Source organism: Curcuma longa, chromosome 1, assembly GCF_044706935.1.
Source record: "Curcuma longa cultivar G26 ecotype Majalengka, Jawa Barat chromosome 1, ITB_CL_G26_1.1, whole genome shotgun sequence".
Classification (NCBI taxonomy): Eukaryota; Viridiplantae; Streptophyta; class Magnoliopsida; order Zingiberales; family Zingiberaceae; genus Curcuma; species Curcuma longa.
The window spans coordinates 13,443,563-13,463,904 of NC_133861.1; the positions used below are offsets into that span (position 1 = coordinate 13,443,563).

General features: G+C 40.9%; 4 protein-coding genes and 1 long non-coding RNA gene across 8 annotated transcripts; 2 read left to right on the plus strand and 3 right to left on the minus strand.

Moving 5' to 3' along the window:
- Positions 1-579: 579 nt before the first annotated feature.
- LOC141833572 (transcription factor UNE12-like) lies at positions 580-5,741 on the minus strand. Its single transcript, XM_074721055.1, has 7 exons — positions 5,355-5,741; positions 5,157-5,246; positions 4,401-4,529; positions 3,531-3,596; positions 2,304-2,369; positions 1,809-1,883; positions 580-1,175 (listed from the first exon to the last, which is right to left on the minus strand). Exons 1-7 carry the CDS (start codon positions 5,589-5,591, stop codon positions 948-950), a joined length of 891 nt encoding a protein of 296 aa, XP_074577156.1. The 5' UTR covers positions 5,592-5,741; the 3' UTR covers positions 580-947.
- Positions 5,742-5,900: 159 nt separating this feature from the next.
- LOC141813293 (large ribosomal subunit protein uL6m-like) lies at positions 5,901-8,761 on the plus strand. 3 transcript variants are annotated; one of them, XM_074701235.1, is made up of 3 exons: positions 5,901-6,133; positions 6,220-6,292; positions 8,292-8,761. In XM_074701235.1, the coding sequence occupies exon 3, from the start codon at positions 8,308-8,310 to the stop codon at positions 8,620-8,622; it is 315 nt and encodes a 104-aa protein (XP_074557336.1). In that variant the 5' UTR covers positions 5,901-6,133; positions 6,220-6,292; positions 8,292-8,307; the 3' UTR covers positions 8,623-8,761. The 3 variants fall into 3 exon arrangements, with proteins under 3 accessions (XP_074557336.1, XP_074557344.1, XP_074557351.1); XM_074701243.1 differs by having other exon boundaries at positions 6,229-6,292; XM_074701250.1 differs by lacking the exon at positions 6,220-6,292.
- A 110-nt stretch (positions 8,762-8,871) lies between these two features.
- Positions 8,872-11,043, minus strand: LOC141813282 (vicilin Cor a 11.0101-like). Its single transcript, XM_074701224.1, has 4 exons — positions 10,045-11,043; positions 9,897-9,968; positions 9,546-9,812; positions 8,872-9,473 (listed from the first exon to the last, which is right to left on the minus strand). The coding sequence occupies exons 1-4, from the start codon at positions 11,041-11,043 to the stop codon at positions 8,946-8,948; spliced, it is 1,866 nt and encodes a 621-aa protein (XP_074557325.1). The 3' UTR covers positions 8,872-8,945.
- Positions 11,044-13,358: 2,315 nt separating this feature from the next.
- Positions 13,359-16,491, plus strand: LOC141813326 (uncharacterized). Of its 2 annotated transcripts, XR_012600393.1 has the most exons (4): positions 13,359-13,767; positions 13,872-13,951; positions 15,977-16,061; positions 16,270-16,491. It is a non-coding gene; the product is annotated as an uncharacterized LOC141813326 (long non-coding RNA). The 2 variants fall into 2 exon arrangements; XR_012600392.1 differs by lacking the exon at positions 16,270-16,491 and having other exon boundaries at positions 15,977-16,224.
- A 407-nt stretch (positions 16,492-16,898) lies between these two features.
- Positions 16,899-19,364, minus strand: LOC141813317 (glucan endo-1,3-beta-glucosidase 8-like). The gene is made up of 3 exons (XM_074701261.1): positions 19,090-19,364; positions 18,218-18,996; positions 16,899-18,146 (listed from the first exon to the last, which is right to left on the minus strand). Exons 2-3 carry the CDS (start codon positions 18,550-18,552, stop codon positions 17,021-17,023), a joined length of 1,461 nt encoding a protein of 486 aa, XP_074557362.1. The 5' UTR covers positions 18,553-18,996; positions 19,090-19,364; the 3' UTR covers positions 16,899-17,020.
- Positions 19,365-20,342: the final 978 nt, after the last annotated feature.

Below are 20,342 nucleotides of genomic sequence, written 5' to 3' on the forward strand. Positions count from 1 at the left end.
CCACCTCTTACCATCGCATTATATCCCAGGCGTGATTAGGATAATAACAGTGTTTTGACTTCTGAAGGGCATGATTGCATAGACCATACCACTATGAATGATTTAATTAGAATTTTCAGTGACACCAAAATGAAAAATCAAAGTCTTCGCAATCTGTTTAACCACTACAAACTGATCCAAAAACCAATATCCTCTTTCAGAACTTTATCTGAAAGCTGTTAAGAGTTGTTACATTGTTCAGGGGATGGTTTATTATCAATGCTTTATGCTCTTGAGTAGGATGATTGCTAATGAGACAAGGGAATAAACAAAACATAATTGGAAACCACAATGGTTGTGGCTTTACTTTATTTTTTCCTACTTTATCCATCAATCCTCCTAGAGCAGAAAGTTGAGAAAGTGAGCCGAATCCAAAGCAAATCCACTAACAATGACAACCACCGGGAACAGGAAAAAAAATTAGTGCATGATCTACCTCTGACACAACATTGCAATATTGCTTTCAAGGAAAAAAAATAACCATCAACATCATTTTGATTGAACAACCATCGCAATTTGCTTTGTTGGAAGAAAAGTGTGTCTATCCAAACATATCTTTTAATTAGCACACTGGCCACTATGGTATACATAGAAGCCCACAGCAAAAAAATCCATGTTTGGGCATTAAAGTTCCCCACTAAACAAAGATCAGAGGTGGTTATTTGATAGACACCTCTTTCAATTGGAATTCCTTGAAAAATACAAGTAGTTTAGTGGAATCTACACTTACGTTTGACCTTGAAGTGATTTGACTTTAGACAAAATGTAGGGTTAGAAACTGAGACTAGGACATCTTCAAACATTCACAGACACGAGATCTTGCATCATGTTGCATTAGGCATGCTGTTACGCTGAAGGAGATGTGCATTAGCTGGTGATATTGTTTTTCCCTAGAAGGATATTGCTTATTAGGGGCTTCTTGGCTCAGGTTTGATTGCGTTGGATTCATACTGTTGTTGGGTATCATAGATGGCCATGGCGAGTGAGATTGGCATCATGCAGAGGGCTTTGGACTGGAGGAATTGCATGGCAGCTCCAATATCTTCTTCCATGAGCTTTGCTACTTGCCTCTCTGTGCCATCCGCAGACCATTTCTCCCAAATTTGTTCTCTGCTACCGCTCTCACTAGTTTCCCCCTAGACAAATGAATTAGAAATACTGTCAACGAGTCATGAATAAAAGGATTGCTGGAAGGACCAGAAACAAAGTATATACTCCATAAAATTGCGAAAGATCACTCATTGGGAGCTGCAGATACCAATGGGGCCACTGTGAATGTGCAGAAAATATGAAGAAACATTTAAAATACATAATGGAGTTAAAATATGATGCTTGAAGTGTTTTCTGCCACTTTCGGAGAAACATATTTCCCTTCTCATCCATCCCCTCCTATCTTTCCACCAAACTAAACCCAGGCAGCCAGAGAATGGAAGGGTGAAAACTTCAGATACAACCCTCCAAACAATGTTTCTGTAGTAGATAATTCAAAGGAAAATAGCACTTGCACAACAGAAAAAGGTGGGATAGAAAGATATTATAGTCAATTAGGCAAGAAAGGAAATGAAATCATTCTTCCTTTTGATTAGAGTTAACTACACCAGTACCATAGACGTAGTGGGATTCACAAGTAACTCTTCAGCAACTATAAATAAAACTCAGGCAGAAAAAAGCCATACAGTATCAAAACTAGATGCACATATCAGCACAAAGTGAAGAAAAACCATCAATATATCTAAATCCATAAGCTAAAATATGCAGAAAGTTTTTACCTCCACTGGCACAGGAATTTCAGCTACAAGCTGTGCAACGGCACCAGCACCACCCAGTCTGCTCATGCTTAGGACCTGCCATCAGAAGCCATACAGTTAATGATTACTCCAATTTATTGTAGTATAAACCATCATTAGAGTTAATCATTCCTTGAAGTGATTTCGTCAGCATGACCTTTCTTGCAACACGATGTGGAACTTGAAGTCATATACATTTGCATTCCTTTCTTTGCATCTTAGATGAAACACCAAGCATAATGGAAAATGTCCTTAGATATAAACAAAAGGGCCAAAGCAAAAGCACCTCACATTTTGTTATTTTAAAAAGCCATGAGATTTGGAAGGTTAAAAATTAAAACTGCAGCATATATACAAATCTAGCAGAAAAGCAACACTAGATCTCTACTTGATGATCCTATCAGAGGGCATGCAATGTTTTGTTTTAGTGGACCAACTGGAATGATTATTATTCATGGGGAATGATAGAACATTTACCTTCACTTGAAGCCTCAAAAACTTAACATAGTCTAGAATCTCATCAAGCATAGCTGCTCTATCAGTCTGCATATAGAGAGTAAACTATTAGTGCATACCAAAGGAATCATGATCAGTACAAGATTTGAATCTAAGGCCTTCCAAAATTATGAATCAACAAGTTATAAGAATTTCAACATTTTTCTCCAGAAATTTGCAAAATTCTCACAGAAACTAAAATGAAACCAATATATCTCGTAAAAAACTTAGTCACCTAAGATGTACTCATCTTTTACACCATGTTAAATCTGTGAATGTAAGGCACTTATCTTTACTCTGCACAAAATATTTATAACACGAAGGGATGAGAAAATTTTTTTTATATCATTAGCATAGTTCCGTGGTTAAGAATGTCATAAATTTATTAGCATGACAAAACTAAAAATGTTGAACTGCTATTAACTCCTTATTTACATATATGCCGTGCTGGCAGACCCAAAGCAAGCAAGAAGATACAAATATAAATTGATAACTAAAGTTCAAATTCAATCAATGTTCCATTGAATCAAGGTGCAATGGATCTGCAATCAACAGGACAATGTTATTTAGACAGAAGCAATATTGTTATGTTTCCTCACTTTTAACTCTAAACCAGCACTGAAACCGCAAGAAAAAGTATCTCACTGGCTTTACTACAATCTGCTGCAATCTTAATTAAGCACTATTTGCAGAAGAATAAAGCTTAAGCACCAATTTCAAGTAGAAAAAAATTTAATTCACTCTACCTTGAAAATCTTCATTTAATAGATCTAAATATCTTTCCATTAGCTTAACAGTATGAAACAATGACTTAATTATTAAGCAACAAGATACAGCATTAATATGATGGACGTAATTAGCTAAATCATTTGTCAGCAAAATTACAACATAGATAATGGAGATTGTGGATTTGACATTTTTTTTTATTTTTCTTTATCAATCTGCAGTTTAAAAGAAAATGCTAAATGTTTCTGCAATGTAATGGAAAAAGCAACAGGAAGAATGATAAAAAGCTGTTGTCAAATTATATCAAACCAATATACTAACATTTTTCTCAGTATAATGGCATAGTAAAGAGAACATATAGAACTTCTAGAAAATGGCTCACTTCACTAAGCGCTGCTCTACTTCCTAAGATTTAAGACTACGTGATCAAACTTTTGTAGTAAGATGCACTGAACAGAAGAGATTCAAGAATCTTATATCGACCTTATTAGTATTGGGAACCAATTCCTGCAAAGATTTTAGCCGTTCTGCTATTCTTTCTCTCCTTTGCTGCAACCATAAGGATGAAATGCTTGTTAGACATCACATACAATCTGAAAGCAGTTTAATGTAAGAGAGCCAGTTAACACGATTAAGTCAACAAAAAGGTCTTCATATTCTATTGATATAGCCCATAAAGTTCAATAGAGAGAAAAATCCATGTGTCTGACCTGAAATAGCATGCTTCTATTCTTTATAGATTCCTATTGCTGTTCTTGATTGTAGTTTATGTACCCAAAACAAAACCTCCATTCCGATTACGTTATCTAGTGGTGATTAACTTATTTCCTTTTATTTCCCATAGTATGAATTAGAACAATTCTATCATAAAGAATAAAACTCTCGTTTGGTAGTCAATATAAGAAGATGCCACCACTCTCTTAGGAAGCAAAAATTTCATATCACAGTAGAAAACTTCTTGGTTTGATAAATCTTGTAAGGGTCAAGATTAATCTTGCACCCTAAGAACTAGATCATATCCTGCCTGTGAAATTAATGACCTAACTTGAAAAGGAAATAAATTAGTAATGCTAGAATATACTTACTTTGCGAAACTTATTCTCAAATCAAACACCTAATCCTCACTAACGGACCAACATATGAGATTCATGAACAATTTCAGTGGTGATAATAGTATTTTGATGCACAAAAGAATTAAGAACTATAAATTAGACAAATAGATGTGCATGCAGATAAATATGAAAAGATATAGTAAAATCTATTAATTCCTTTTTGACACTAAATGTTGGGTCACTGTTTTATTTGAAGCAACAAGTTTAATCCTATGTTCATCATCAAATGGCCAAGCAATACCCGCTCAGCAATGCTATGAGGATCTGTGGCTTGGCCTCGCCGTGCCCGTACTTTTGGTCGTGGAGCTGGAGGTTGTGGAGCTGCAGGCTGTGCAGAAATTCCACCTTGTTTGACTTGACCATGAAAAGCCTGTAAACACATTAGACATTTCAGATTGAGATTGTAAACAGGTAGTAGATGGTATGTATAGATAAGCATACCGAGACAAATACAAGACTCAATATGATTCAGGTGGATGATTATTAATTATTTCAAAAAAAGAAAAATTTTTGTGCTCAAACAGACAAAAAGAAAGTTCAGCTTCCATGAAAAATTTTCATTTTACTTAAGTTAGAGATTTGAACCAACTGAAACAATTTCATAAATCATCAGAAATCAAATTGGACATGATTGAGCAAAAAAAAAAAAGAGCTGCTAAAATTTAAGCATTTTTATCCTAAGGGAATGAATTCATATTTTCTTTTATACTTCCAAATTTGTTTTTTTTCCCTCCTCAGCTCGTGTTCAACGCAAAGATCAATAAGACACATACCAAATTTGAAATAAAGTCGTAAAATCTCAACCAACTTGACATAACATGAAATGATTACATTGAATGGGGAAAAAATCTCCTCTGAATACATAAAACCGCTCGTGCAAACGCTAGGGCGTCATTGAAATTTCAATCAAGTAAGAGTCTTTCTGAGGAAGATTTCTTAAACTTAATCTGTCCAAAGAAACAACCACCAAAATCTCAGATTTTCGCGTGACAGGCACCTGTGGTGGAGGGTTAGGCTGAATTTGATGAGGGTGGAGTTGACCGAACCCTGGTGGAAGCAATCCCGCCAACTGTATCGAGTCTCTCTCCTGCTCCATAGCAAAACCAAGTAAGCTCCGTAGCTCAAACTCACTCCCCACAAAACGAAGGAAACTAAGGACACGCGACTCGACGAGAGAGAGAAAACATGCGCTCACCGGCTTGGCGTCAAGCCCCTCGCGAAGCTGCTTCCCGGACGAAGAACCCTGCTCCAAGCTAAGCCCCAAGGGAAACGCCGCCACACCGCCGCTGACGGAGTGGCCTTCTGCGGAACTCCGGTGAAGGGCCATCCCAGCAGCAAGCGAGACCTCGTCCCCGACGGCGTAGGACGAGGGCATGGCCAGGATCTGCTCCAAGAAGTCGTCGCCCAAGCCCTCAGGCGCCTGGCCCGCCATGGCGACCGCCCAACGGCTTCGACGAGGAGAAGGCGAGTCGTGGGAGAAGAGAGTGAAGGGAGGAAGTCGGCGTGGTTGGAGCAAGCAAGGGGGAGAGTTCTGTTTACCATACAGTGAGAGGGAGGAAAGGAGTGGGGACGGAAAGAGAGAGGGACGGGAAGGGGAGCGAAAAAGGAAGGAGAGAGGGAAAGGGGAAGAAAAGGTTGGGACTTTAATCATTTTGGACCCAATAATTTTACATTTTTTAAATTTGGCATGTAAATACTAACCTCCACCCGCAACCCGAAAATCTTTATTCCCAAACCCTAGCCTCGGGTTCGGCCTCCGTGCGACCGGGCGGCGGTGGCCACAACCCACAGGAGGAGCAGGATCGTCGCCTTCTTCCTTTCCCTCGCCTGTATCTCCCTCTTCCTCCTGCGCTTTCCATTCTTCTCGACGACGCCATCGTGTTGCAGGAGCAAGGAATTATTGTGCGCGCAGAAGCGAAAAACAGAGCGGTGGGTCTTCGACGCAGAGGTTTCGGCAGCGCCAACTTCCCAGCGGTAAGATCTTGAGGCTACCCCGAAAGCCACATTCTACTTCCGTCTCGAGTTTTTGCTCACGCTCCTTCCTTTCGGTTTTCTGGCAGAAACTGCAGCGGCAAGCGTTTGTTTTCCGGCAGGAAGTGACTACGCCCAACTGTAATTGAGCCTTATAATCAGGTATTGGTTAAGGGGAAGGGCTGCTGTCTAGTTGGATTTGGGTTGTCGTTGCTGAGGATCTAGTGCCAACAATTGACTTGGGATGTATAGTGAGGTGTTATGGCGATCTGGAGGATCCCGTAGGCTTTTGATGCTCTGATCGCTGAATTTATTTGATCCTTTGACCAGTCGATTTGGGCTATTGGCCTGTGACAATGGATGCCATCTGACGAGGGTTAGTTTTAGCAGCAATCTCTTGGAGCTGGCGTTGAGATGGATTACATTCTAGAAAGAGAGTTTGTCGACTATGTGATAATTATGCCATGTTTGAGTAGTAAGACGGCGATAAAGTTGTGTACTCCATATACAATCCTGGTTTAGGTGGTGTGTATTTGTAGCCATTGGAAGTCGATGAAGATCCCTATTTCATCTTCTTCTGTTTGGTTAGATTCTATAGTTGTTGACTTCTATGTTTATTCTTTCTTGCATGCGCATCATATATTAGTTATTCTGATACCACGAGATTACATGTAGAACCTGTTTAGTTCATACTTGCAGTGATATAATTGCTACTTGCTACTCATTATGCTACATGTGGATAGCGAATAACTAATGCATGATAATATCTATGTTATTTTACTTGTTAATTGTGTGAGTTAAGTTGCTACCGCTTTGTTGAAATTAAAATCATATATTAGAATTGCTGTGTTAACCTACGTAATAACTATAGCGTGAAGTAGATATTATTTAGGGATGAGTACTTGCTAATTGTGTTTAACATGTGCATTATGTTATTGAGTGTTACTATGTTGATTGTTACGGACTTCGAGTAATTCCTTAATGTGGTTGCAAGAATTTTTCTAGTGACAAACTTAATCTGACATAATTGAGTGTGTATGTGTCCAGTACAACACATTTGGATTGTTGTATGTCGGCAATTGTATCTCTGGTTTTAAGTGCAGTGTGCCTTGTTATAGTGCCCAGCTACAATGGAAGCTTAATCATCCTATGCTCAATCCTCTCTATTATACTAACACATAAGATGAAAATAGCAGTAGATGATATGCTAGATAATACAAGTATAAGACGATGAGTATGAGGAAAAAGATGAATTATGAATGTGTTTAACATTGGAGAGAGAATGGTTATGGGATAAACATTGAGGGACGGGATAGGAGACTTTCTTAGAGATTTTTAGAGATTCCTTTTCTAAAAAAAAGGATTCTTTTGGTAACTTACCAACAAAATGACTTGGTATGGCCTATTAATTTCATTTTTTTTTAACTACTTAGAATGACATTTAAAGTAATGGAAAGTTCCAGGCCAGTACTGGGCTGTGCTCAGCACGAATCTGCTCCATGTCTGGCCACCCTGCACGTGCATGAGAAAGGTTAATCGGGCACACTGAGCTGCACCAGGCCAGCTTATCCCTGGCTGGCTTGGCCCGTTTGACACTCCTAATGGGAAAGGTGTCACCTGGGCATTGACAAGTTCAAGAATATTTGCCGAATCTAGCAATAAAAAGCATTCGATGTGGTTCCATTTGTTAAGGAATGTGGTAAGTGCACCAACATCTTGTAGAATGTTTCTCACCTGACCAAGTTGTGGTACATCCAACTGGGTCATCAGAGAGCTATGAAGTACAAAGAAAAGCAACCTGGCGAGGTCAGTTTTCATAATATGGAAGAATGTCTCATCTAGCTTGTCATTTTTGACACTATTTGTGGTTCTAAAAATGACGTCTCACTGGTTAGATGGAAGTTAACCTGCAATACCAGAGACTATTTCTGTTGAAAGTGATTTTATGTTAGAATACATGGAAATTAAGAAAACAGGCTTGAACCAGTAAGAGAAGCTATTTTGAATGGTGTGATGAACATGTGGCACCAATCCATCTCTAATTACTGTAATACAAATCATGCAATAAACTAGAATAATGAACTCTACTTTTCAATTTCACACAATGTTGAATGCAGTTGCATAACTTATCCAACTCATTGATATTTTTTGCGTTGCTTAGGTGATCTGCTGATAAAATGCTGAAGGAGGCAACCTTTTTCCGCTTCTTGAAGATTGTAGGGGTTGGCTATAAAGCAAGAGCTGAAGCAGAAGGCCGTCAACTGTTTCTGAAACTAGGTTACAGCCATGAGGTGGAGTTTGCTGTCCCTCCTGCCGTCCGTGTTTTCTGCTTCAAATCCAACATAATCTGCTGCACAGGGCTCGACAAAGACCGAGTGCACCAATTTGCTGGTGCCGTTCGGAGCTGCAAGCCTCCAGAAGTTTACAAAGGCAAAGGCATACTGTACATAGACGAAGTGGTAAAGAAAAAACAAGGGAAGAAATCGAAATGAAGGCCCTGCCCAAGCTCTCTCATGTTCAGCGCCTTTGGATTTGGCCATTTCAACCAAGTACATTTGTTTGTGGCTTCGTGGGCTTCAAGGGTGGAATAATGTTGATTTAAGTTCCATGTTCAATGAACTAGATGAGCAAGTATCATTTGAAACTAGATGAGCAAGATATTTTTGAAGGTCAAGATTTTATTAATTTGCATGTGTTTTTTACACTTTCACATACAAACACGACACTCCACCTGGTTCGTACGCTACGGCTCCGAAGAGCGACTCTCTCTGTTTTATTTTATAACTACCCGCGCGTACTCTCACCGTATGCTTGTTCACATAAACGCCGTGGCGAGCTCTAGCAAAGGCATGTCCCGGCGACGACCGCCGCCGCCACCGCCCTCTCGCTCCTCCGGTCCCGCGAGTATAATCTGATCGCTTTGCGCCTGCAGCACCTCGTCGACCTCCCTCGCCGGCATGTCGAACGCCAGCTCCTTCGCTTCCTTCTCCATCTGTTTCCACACGTTGTTCTTCCCAGCCAGGAAGTTCTTCTCGTTCTTCTCCGCCCAGATCTCAAAGCAGACCGCTTCGAAGTTGCCCTTTCCGTGTTCGCCGCTCGACGCCACGGTCACTGTCGGGTGACCCGGGGGGAGGACTACCACCGACCCCCGTCGCACGTGGAAGCGCACCCTTTTGTACCCTTGATCTTCACCTTCCTCGCCTTCTTGACCTCGACCTTGCCGCTCCCTGCTCTGCCGTTGCTTGGACAAGTGCGGGCATATCGTCTCGATGTAAGCTTCTCCCTCCACCACTATCGCGATCTTGGTCGCCCGGCTGTTGAAATACGGCGCAATCATAGAACCCTGCGCGAGTAACATTTAATTTGAATAAATTATTGCCCAGATCTCTATTTAGAAATCGATAAATCGATTTACTTCGGTGATATTGGCGTAGGAAATTTGGATGTCGTGCTCTTTTAGCGGCTGGTAGTCGTTGCCGTCGGCCTCATGCAGTTGGCCTCGGCGGCTCGAGTGAACTGGGCGCTTCCTCAGGAGATTGAAGGTGCCCTTGGATTCCCCAAATGGCCAATGCCGACCCTCGGAGGCGTGGCGGCTCAGCCCGCGTATCTGTTGCTCCGACGCCGTCACAATGCCCGCTTTCTTCTGTTGCCCGAAGAGCCTTTGCACCCGCTCTCCCCGCGTCTGCAATCTCATGCAGAATCAGAACAAAGAAAAATTTACAAAGGCAAAGAGAATTTGATCGATCGTAAATTAATTAGTTTTTACATTGAAAGCCGCCTCGAGGATCTCATCGCTAAAACTCTTCAAGAAGTTCTGTGCTCCGGCACCGTAGAATAACTGCAGAGCAATTGAATAGTGATCACTCTCGCGAACAAAAAGTATAAAAAGGAAGCAACGAAGCTTTCCTACTTACCTCGAAGAGACCTGGAGTTGAGACGGGTTTCAGGAGGTCGATTAAGACGAGCTTTTCCTCGTTGTCTTTGTTTGCGAGATACCTGATGGCTCCTGCAGGTACTTTTATGATGTCTCCCTGCTGGAGTTCGTAGGTTTCCTTGTTGTCCTGACATATGAGAGTGATGACTCCGCGACCTTGGGCGACATAGACGAAGGCATCAGCATCCACGTGTTTCGGCAGCACGAAGCCACGCGGTTTCAACTCGGTCACCATGATGCGGTAATTGGCGATGCCCAGCAGCAGCTTGGACTTCTCGAGGAAGTTGGGGAGAACCCTGATGTCGCCGTGCTCTGTTTTCTCGATCCAACGGAAGCTCTGGCGGTCGAAGTGATAAGGGTTGTGTTCTTTCTCTTTCTCTTGCTCTTGCTCTCGCTCTCGCTCTTCTTCCCGTCGCTGCGGGTTCCCCTTCCGATGGCCGCCTTCCTCGCGGTACTGCACCTCGCACCACTGCTCGCACTGCTGCTCCTGGCGCCGGTCATGCTCGCTCTGTCGGCAGTCCTCGCGGCACTCTTGAAGACGCTGCTCGGGGTCTTTTCTATTAATGGTTTCTTCGAATTCTGCAGCTTGCCCCCTTCGCTCCTCCTGGTATCTCGCCTCGCACCGGCTCACGCACTGGCGGCGTTGCTTCTCGCCGTGGCGGCCCTGCTCGCTGCACTGCTGCAGGCATTCCTCGTACCGCCGCGCGGCGCGGTCACGATTCCCGCCTTGCTGCTCTCGCTCCCGCTGCTGCCTCTCTTGCTGGTATTGCTTCTCGCAGGAGCGCTCGCACTGCATCCTCTGCCGCTGGCCGCGCTGCTGCTGCTGCTGCTGGCATTGCTGCCTGCATTGCTGCAGCCGCTGCTCGGGGTCGCTCCTTGAGTCGTCGGCAAGGACGTCTTGAAAGGAGAGGGCTAAGCTGGAGGACAAGAGGAGAGCTACTGCGAGGAGAAGCAGTAAGCCTTCGGGCTTAGTAGCCATTGCGATGGAGTAAAAAGTTAAGAACTCGCCAAGCCTGATCGATGAGAAGATAGGAAGAACACCGGGATGGATTTATAGGGAGGGAAGAAGGGATGAGTTGGTGGAAATGGCGAGGACACGAAATTGCATGGGAGGAACGTGGCGCGCGGCTCATTTGCATTCGTACCTACGTGGAGACGATAAGGGAAGAGGAGATGAGCTTTCAGGCGAAGCACACGTGTGGGCTGCTGGGCTAGCAGGGTAACGCGTGCGGCTCGTCGAAATGGCTGGCACGAGGCGATCACGTGTCGAGCTGTGGCGCATAAGCCAAACGTGTCGACCAGGAGCCTTGGGCGGAGACTTAGGACGCGAATTTCGTCACGGTAAATCAAATCATTTTTTATCAAATAAATTAAAAATCTAATCACTAAAAAAAATTTAATCGCTTTTGTCGTCTTCCTATCGTTTTATTGTCATCGACTTGAACTTATCAAACATGAAAAGGCAAAAACAAAAAAGAAAAACAAATCAAAAAATGCGAAGACGACAAAGAGAATATCAATTTGTTCGGGTAAAAAAAATTATATTCTTTACAATTTGATCCAAACAGAGAGAATAAAGGGGAGAGTAACAATTAATTGGCTTTTAAGTGACTTTCTTTTAGTTTAATTATTTAAGTAATGATCGATAACTTTAATATTGCTTTATGCATCGCATTCATTGCTCAAAAATTTTAAATGTAACAAAAGTGCTTTATTCTACTTGCTCGTGTGTATTTTCATTATATTTCCCCTTTTTTCAACATTAATTATATTCAAATAATTATTTTTTATTATGATCAAAAATTAGAAATACTCTTTTTTATCAACACAAGATGAACCGTTTGTTTAACAATATGTCTCTCAGATATTGAAATCCAATGCACAATTTTCCTAGTTAATTATTCTCTAATTTACACATGTTTTGATGCTCTTAAACATTTTTTGAAAAAAATTAAAAAAGCTTAATCTTAAGCCTCCCATTAGACCAAGTTGTCGAAAAATATTCTTCAAGATATGGTCGTGTTAAAAAGTTGTTTATTGTTATTATTATCATCATATCTTACTTAATTCCATATTCTCCATGCATAATCCATAAAAATAAAATAAAATCCTAATATACATAGATAAGTGTTGACTATAACCTATAAGACTGATTACTGGTTGTTGGTTTTGAGTTATTATTTTAACTTAACTTTAATTGTTAGTTGTGCCTTAACTTTAAAACAAAAGGTCAACTAGAATCATTATACGTGGACCATTTCCGATAGAAATCTTGCAGTGAAATGCCTTCTTATCCACGTTCATATTAAAATCCTTGTACTAGATTCGGTTGCTAATCCAATCGCTATAAATATCCTCCTAACGAAACTCATTCGACATCCACCTCACTTAGCTAGCTAGCTTCTTGCCATCGACACCGAGAGCACAAGGAAGATGCCGAGAGCTACTTCTTTTACTTCAATGCTAATACTTTTCATGGTTCTTTTGAGCTCGTCTAGTAGCCAAGGAGCAAGACTAGCTCGCGGAACTTTGAGTCTCATTCAACCGCCACCTTGGGGTGGAGTTGATGTTGTTAGAGGTAGTTCCATTGAAGATTTCGACGAAGAACCCATGCGTGTTGCCCCCGGAGGGCCGGATCCGATCCACGATGGTGGTGGACATCCTAAGAATGGAGGAAAGTAGAACTTTTGCCTATGACAATGTTGGAGCTATGGTTTATGGTTATATATATATATATATATAGAATAAATTTTAACCAAATAATAATTATTTGGTTAAATCTTTTTTTTTTGTTTTTTATGAATTTGGATTTATGAGCTTGTCCATTAAGCTTGATAAAGAATTGGACTTGTAATGTGGAAGTGTTTATATGTATGTATATGTCTATTTCATATTGTACATGAAGAGGAATCTATTTCTCTAATCTCTATCATTACCAAATCTAATTAAATTTAGATACGATATGCTTTTTATTTTTAAAGATTAATATTTTTATTTTTGTTTTAAATCTTTTATTATTTTATTTTAACATTTTTATATGGCATATATATTACATATTTTTTAAACTATGAGATAGTTTACAAGGTATTAAATATATAATAAATTTTCAGTTTAAAAATAAATATTATTATATGAATCAAATCTTCACCCAAGAACAAGTTAAATTATGGAGGATGCTGTGATAATTTTGAAATATTGTCATTTTGGAAATAATAATAATAATAATGAAATGAAATTTCCCTGCATAAAAGATACTTCTCTATCGTTGGCGGCTTCTGTCGCTCTTCTTTCTTCTCCACTAATCCTTTTGGCGGCGGCGGAAGGAGTCGTGCTTAACCACATCGCGAGGGCATCGCCCGACGTGAAGCGTCTCGCTGCTTTCTACCAGGAGGAACGCCATCACCATCATCTTCACCGTCGTCTATTCTCTGCAGCAGCCGGAATCGACTACTTGCTCCATTTCTTCTTTCTGCTCTTTTTCAAGGTGTTAGGGTTCGAGCAGATCGACACCCCCAAGTTCGGTGAATTCGAGGTGATTTGGATCCGCATTCGGCCGTCCTTCTATATGCGTCTCGTCGAGAAGGATCCCAAGTCGAAGCTCCCCGAAGTTCCATCGGCTGTCCTTGATCCAAGTGCCCTCCTGAGGGGACACCACATCTCCTTCGGCGTCTCCAACTATGTTGCTTTTGTAACATCTTTGAAGGTTCGATCTTTACTGAGATTATTCTGCTTTCGCTCCTTCAATTGTTTGTTAAGGTAGTTCCGAGTAGTATGTCATAAATTTAGTATCTTTATTTATTTGTGTAGGAGAAGGGGATAAAAACGTTCGAGAAGACCCAACCAACCGGATGGGAAGACAAAACAAGTCTCTTTCTTTGATCCGGACGGTGAGTTTGCTTCCCGTAATTGTGAATTATTAGAGATTCAATTTTGCATTTGCAATCTGCACTTGTATTTCTCTTTCATAGTCTGAGAGGGGTTGATAGAAGTATTAAGACGTGAAACGTAATTGAGCATATGGGGCAACGATTGTCTATTTCATGGATAATGTGCTTTGTTGGTGGCTGAGGTGGAATGTCTAGAAGATTATAGCTCTGAAACAAGGATTGCTCATGACTCGACATTGATGCTTAGAATAAAGGAATAAACGAAAATGAAAAAGAAAAAGCAGACGAATCTACTAAAAACTGTGGGAAAAAGAGGTCTGTGATTTTCTTTTCTTTGTAGGATGAAAGGTGGAAGCCCTGCCGGAGTTACTTGGTATGATTCTACGGGAAAATGGGAGAAAATAAAATAAATATTATTCCTTTTATGAGAAAATGAAAGGTGGAAGACCTATCTAAATATTTGATAAGACAAAAAAGTAAGAAAAAGAAATAACAAGTGTATCAAGTGTATTTTGCATGGATGGCATTCCAAACAGCACAAACATAATATGAACTATAAAATTGATGTCTTATGGTCAGAAATTAAAAATACTTGCCATAATTATTAAACTCTGGGGTTTTATTAGTGGATTAGATGACAATTTAGAATGTTAAACTTTGTCTTGTATTAGCTAATGGCTCCTTAGTTATGGTAAAAACATCTCTATCATTATACTTGGCTTCCTCCCCCTCCCAACCAAAATATTTGTTGGATTTATTTTTTGCGAACAATCAAACCCCTGGTTGGTTGTTTCATTTGTTCTGGGTTGTTATATCAGTCAGTCAATCTATGAGTTTATCTCATCCACGTGAACATATGTTCAGTGCTGCTAGCTTGTTGCTAATTCCAGCAATTTTTAATGCATTTTTGCTACCAGAATAATGTTGCAAGTGCAAATTTCGACAAAATATTCTACTTCCACAAAAGGAATATGAAATTAAAAGACAAGTGTTTGTGTGAAATAATAATTTCCCTATTTGAATTCTCTCTACCTTCTGATTGCTACATGGAAATTGACCTTTATTTTTGTCACACTAAAATATATAACTAGTTAACAAAAATCTTATGGTATTTGATTTATTTATTTTTTTCTCATTGGAAATTGATTCAACTTGCGCCTAACACTCTGTCAATTGTATTACTTAAATGGACAGAGTTTGAACACAGTTCTAATACCATATTAAATTAGACTCAGTGATTGCTTATTACAAAAAGCTTAAGTTGTTAGGAAAGAGATCATTCTCTACATTTATATTCTTCACAACACATTGCAGTTAGTTTATCTGGCTTAACTTTCAACTCAGTAACCAAATAATGTAATTCTAGTTTGGTTATGTTTGGATCATTCTGGATGTGTTTTACATTTCCAACATTTTGATGAACCAAATAAAGGCAGAATGATCATCTTGGTGAAACAAATATTCATTTTGTAGTGTTAAGATTCTGGAATGACCATTCCGCTTCTAAGTTCCAACTGCTTCTAACACTACAATTTCAGTTTTCCATGCATTTGTAGTGTTGTAATTGATGTTAGTTCATCAATTTCTCACCATGTATACTTCATTTTCTAAAAATCATCTCAATCTCCATTCTCTTAGTGGCTAGTGCAATCAAACATGGGTATGCAAACATCCATTTCTCTCTGATTTCATTTCATTTCCCATCATCTCATTCCATTCGATTACAGAGTTTAGACACTCGGGCTGATACTGTGATCAATACTCTAGCATTACGTTTACTTCATTTCTGCTTGGGTTTCCCATGTCATGTATTCCTTTGCAAATGCTATGACATGCCAAAACTTAGATTTTTCGATCAAAATTCTCAACTTGAATGTAGGTGCTATTACGGGAGAGAATTCAATTATCTACGCCTGCAATTAGAAATTTGTTTGATCTATCTGATAATGCAATCTCTCTTTTAAAACCATTTTGTCCAGTGCTTCTCAGAAAAGAAAGTCTGATTCTGATTTAAAAAAATTGCAGGTGACGGATTGGAAGTGGGTAGTTGGTAAGCGGTTAACCTCCAAGAAGAGCAACGACGAAGGTTCCTCAGGCCCTCGCTGCTGTGGTTAGTGAATATAATAATCAACCTTGCATATAATACACTAGTTCGTAACGTTACGGGACTATCCATGCTTGCTTTTTCTCTTTGTTTTCTATAGTTGTTTTCTTGCTAGTAAATTACTATGAGCGAATATTAAGGAAAGTTTGAAGAGGATTAATTTTGTTTAGCAGAGTATCTTTAGGACTTGTAATTCTACTCATCTATACTGTAGAATTTTCATGCCATCCTTTTGTGGGGACAAGATCAGCATTCTACTGACTGGATCACTTCGGAGGCTCCTTTCTTCCCCATCAGAAGGATAAACATGTGAGTAATAATAAGACTAGAGCGAGTCCGAATCTAAAACACAGGTATTAAAACAAAAAAGGCCGCAAAAGCCTTTCTCGAATTAAACTATGAAGAACAATTTGATTCTTTTCTGATAAGGATTAGAAATGGGTGGTGACTGTGATTGCAACCCCAACAAAAAATGCCAAAAGAAACCCGAGTCATAAGATTTCCTTTTAGAAAGAGCTGCAGTTCGACAAAACTTGATTATCGAGTCTGATCACTCTCAATCATTTGAGGTCTAGATCATCTAATTATTAAATGATACTGATAATGGTCAATAGTCGACTGGGGACTATCATTAATTTTTCTCTATTTGTTTCGAATACTGAATACCTGCAGCTTAATCGTCATTAAAACCAGGTCAAGATGGTGGCAGGTGAAACTAATCTTTCCACTTCAAAAACAATTCGAGTTGCATCAGAGCATGATCGACAGTATTGTCATAGTCAACGAAGGATCTGTTCGTGGCCATAATTTTTCATCCTGGTAAATACCTCAAAATTCACAAAATACAATCTGTGAAAAATATTTTCTGAGATTTTTTAAGGACTCTAAAGATTTAGAAATGGAGCTGTGGCTAAGCAGTAATCATATCTGAACAAAACAATCCAAGAAATCAATGGCGACCTCAATTAGAAAACCTCAACGATCGCCGTGAAGAGCCACAACAAGATCACGAGAACTGCATCCGACGGCGCAACCGCTGACGCCGCCACGCCATTTGCAACAATCTGGATCGTAAAGTTACACTCCGGCGTCGACGGATCCTGCGTCGTCACCGCCGCCAGCCCCTGGAAGTTGCAGCTCTGCGCTTGTTGGTTCTGCACCTGGAAATACATATTGAACGCGAACGACGCATTCCCGTTCGCATCCAGCCCGTTGCAGCTCGACCCGTACCCCAGCGCCGTGCAATCCGACCTCGAGCACGCGTAGTTGATATTGTCCCCGAGCTTGCTCAGGTCGCCGGAGCCGCCCGCGGCGAAGACGCACCACCTCTTCGGCAGGTACTGCACGTTTCTGGCCGCCACCGGTAGCACCTCCTGCCCCTGCCCGGAGTCCAGCGCGAACTTGGGCTGCCCGTCATACTTGAAGATCCCCCAGTGGCGCTCGAAGTTCCCCGGCGCGATGCTCTTCGCGTCCTCGTCGATCAAGCTGAACATGTACACCTCCACGTACTGGTTCGGCCTCCGCGGCGTCCCCTGGGTGGCCGACAGCTTCCGTAGCAGCCCGTTATAGAACCGCTGCGCGTACGCCGTCTTCGCGTTCACGTCGCCGTCAGTAGGCCAACCCACCTCCCCCACGATGATCGGCAAGTCCCCCATCCCCACCGCCGTCAGAGCAGCCACCAGCGTGTCGAAGTTGGCGTCGAACACGTTGTTGTATTGGATCCCGTTGCTGTCGACCACCGGCGAGGAGGTCCCGTCGAAGAAGGCGAAGTCGACGGGGAAGTTGGGGTTTTCGTAGAGGCTGATGAAGGGATAGATGTTCACGGTGAAAGGCGCGCCGGAGTAGTTGAGGAAGGACACGATTTGGGTCATGAGCTCCCTGATGTCGGCGCGGAAGAGACCGGCAGAGGGCACGGGATTGGTCGTCGGAGAGTTGTACACGTCAGCGTTCAGCGGGACGGTGGCCTTGATGCTGTCGCCGACGCCGGCTCTGTCGAGGGCGGCCTGGACGTTCCTCAACGCCGGCAATGTGATGTTCAAAAACGAGCCGTTGTAAGTCGTCAGAAAAGGCTCGTTTCCGACGGCAACGTATCTGAAATCAAAGTCTCAGCTTCTTTTCCTCGTTGATAATGATCTGTAAATTCATTTCATTCGATTACTCACTTGATCTTGACGCCTCCCTGGAAATTGTAGCGAGTGACGTTGCGGCTCACCCATTGCCTGGCGGTGTCGTAATCGATCATGTAACCGAGCATGTTATTTGGAATGGCGACCATGACCTCGATTCCAGAGCCGGCGAGGGCGTTCATGGTGGCGGCATCCGCATCGAAAATCTTCACCCTACTGATTCCATTCGCCTTCAGCATCTGCACCACGATCTTCGGAGGCAAAGGATGCGACGCCATCGTTCCCCAGTTCACCCCCAATCCGTCGACCCACCCAGAACATATTCCCACGAGGACGACGACGACGCAGAGCAAGATCCTGCAATCCGACATAATTCCGACCAAATCTATACCAAAAAAATTCTGCTTTCAAAGACTGAGAAGCAGAGAAGAGTGGAAGGCTTCTAATCCAATGGCTCTGCAGTAGATATATATAGATGTGTGAGATGGAGGAGGAAATAGGAGTTGTTGGTCAGGGGATCTTTAATCATCTGAATAGAAAAGATACGTGGGAATAGGAAGTGGTTTAAGTTTGAATTAAACATAGAGGAACAAATGATCTACTGCTCTTTCCTTTTGTGTGGCAAGACAGGGACAGGAGATAAGCTAAAATAACAGAATAGAACAAGAGCCACAGGAAGAAAAAGGCAAACAGATGAACAAAAAACATGGCTGATTGCACACCGAGGAGGGCGTTCTCAAAGAGATGGAATTGCAAAGAAGCAAACAGAGTAGACATCTAAAGATCACGGAGCACCGAAGTCTGCAAAATATTCTCTGGGACAGCATGAGAAGACAGAGGAAACAAGTTACAAGGTACTTTGGCTGCCATGGAAGAACAGGACAATTAGTGGAAGAGCACGGAGCTACCTTTCAAAGATCCAGCATTTATCGTGAGCCGAGCGCAGCAGATCGATGACCGGAAACTCGTTTAAAATTCAGGAGCAAGAAAACTGGGAGGATCAAGAAAGGGGGAAAAAAAAGTCGGAGCTTTTGAGAGGAGATCGAGACGATTCCCACTGCTCAAAAGTGGCAGGAAAGAAAGGTTTCAGCTTTTGACGCACTCCTCTGCCGCTTATTCGATTCGATTCGGGCAGTAGAGATCAGATCGCGGAAGGAGGAAGAGGCGATAAGGCGGTGAGTAATTCTTCGCTGGAGAAGGAAATTTCGAAGAATTTTAGCGGGTAAAATGGTCTTTTAACTAGACGGCCGACCGATGCGATTTAAGGACAAAACCAGTTGGATTCCCACACGAGCCGACGTGGCGGATTTGTCCGGATTTAGCGCCGGCAACCCACGTTGCGGCGTGTAACGGAGCCGACTCTGTTATATTCTAAAGTTTCGGCCGTTATCTTGTTCCAGTAGCGTAAGATCGGATTCTTAATAGCGATGCAATCTGATGCGGTTTTGGCATTTGTGAAGCAACTGACACGTGGACGATGAACGAGTTAACCGAATTTAAATAAAATATAATTAAACTACTTTGGTACTGATATTAATATTTTTTTTATAATACATATATTCAATTATTCAAATCGACAAGTTCATAAAAATCGATTAATCGACCAGTCTAACCAAACAAATGAAAGCAAGTTTGTCATGCTAAACAAGTAAGATAATCTAGTTGAGTTTATACAAAAAAAATGTATTATAGAATAGGGTTGCCTATTTAATTTATCACAAAGTTTGTGCAAGGTAATTAGTTATTTTGTATTTAATGGATTAGTAATTAATCTGTTATTTGCCATATAAAAATATAATATATTAATCACGTAAAATAAAATTTTTTAAGGAATTGTAAACTTATAAAGTGTTTGTATGCTTAATTATTTTTTAAATCCACATTATCTACTTAGTTAATGAACCTCTAATAGAATTTTGTTTTCTGTGTGAGATTTGTTACAGCACCTATATAATATATGATAGATCAATTATTCTGAAACTGAGTGATACTTGCTGAGCAATAAGATTTATGATAAATTTGATATATTTGCAAATATTTGATAGATTTGTTTAAATTCGTAAAGTGCATAGAACATTTAGTAAATAACTATACAAAAGTTAGGATGTTTTTTTACCAAAAACATTTATTAATATTTAACAACTTATAAAAACTAAAAATT

Bases quoted from the DNA above. Each gene is read 5' to 3' on its own strand.
- LOC141833572 (XM_074721055.1), bottom strand. From the start codon at position 5,591: ATGGCGGGCCAGGCGCCTGAGGGCTTGGGCGACGACTTCTTGGAGCAG. The intron at 2,370-3,530 runs GTCGATATAAGA...CTCTATATGCAG, and splicing joins TGGTTCCCAATACTAATAAG to ACTGATAGAGCAGCTATGCT. The intron at 1,176-1,808 runs GTAAAAACTTTC...TCATTTGTCTAG, and splicing joins AAATTCCTGTGCCAGTGGAG to GGGGAAACTAGTGAGAGCGG.
- LOC141813293 (XM_074701235.1), top strand. From the start codon at position 8,308: ATGCTGAAGGAGGCAACCTTTTTCCGCTTCTTGAAGATTGTAGGGGTT.
- LOC141813282 (XM_074701224.1), bottom strand. From the start codon at position 11,043: ATGGCTACTAAGCCCGAAGGCTTACTGCTTCTCCTCGCAGTAGCTCTC. The intron at 9,813-9,896 runs GTAAAAACTAAT...ATGAGATTGCAG, and splicing joins TCCTCGAGGCGGCTTTCAAT to ACGCGGGGAGAGCGGGTGCA. The intron at 9,474-9,545 runs GTAAATCGATTT...TTACTCGCGCAG, and splicing joins CCTACGCCAATATCACCGAA to GGTTCTATGATTGCGCCGTA.
- LOC141813317 (XM_074701261.1), bottom strand. From the start codon at position 18,552: ATGTCGGATTGCAGGATCTTGCTCTGCGTCGTCGTCGTCCTCGTGGGA. The intron at 18,147-18,217 runs GTGAGTAATCGA...CTTTGATTTCAG, and splicing joins CAGGGAGGCGTCAAGATCAA to ATACGTTGCCGTCGGAAACG.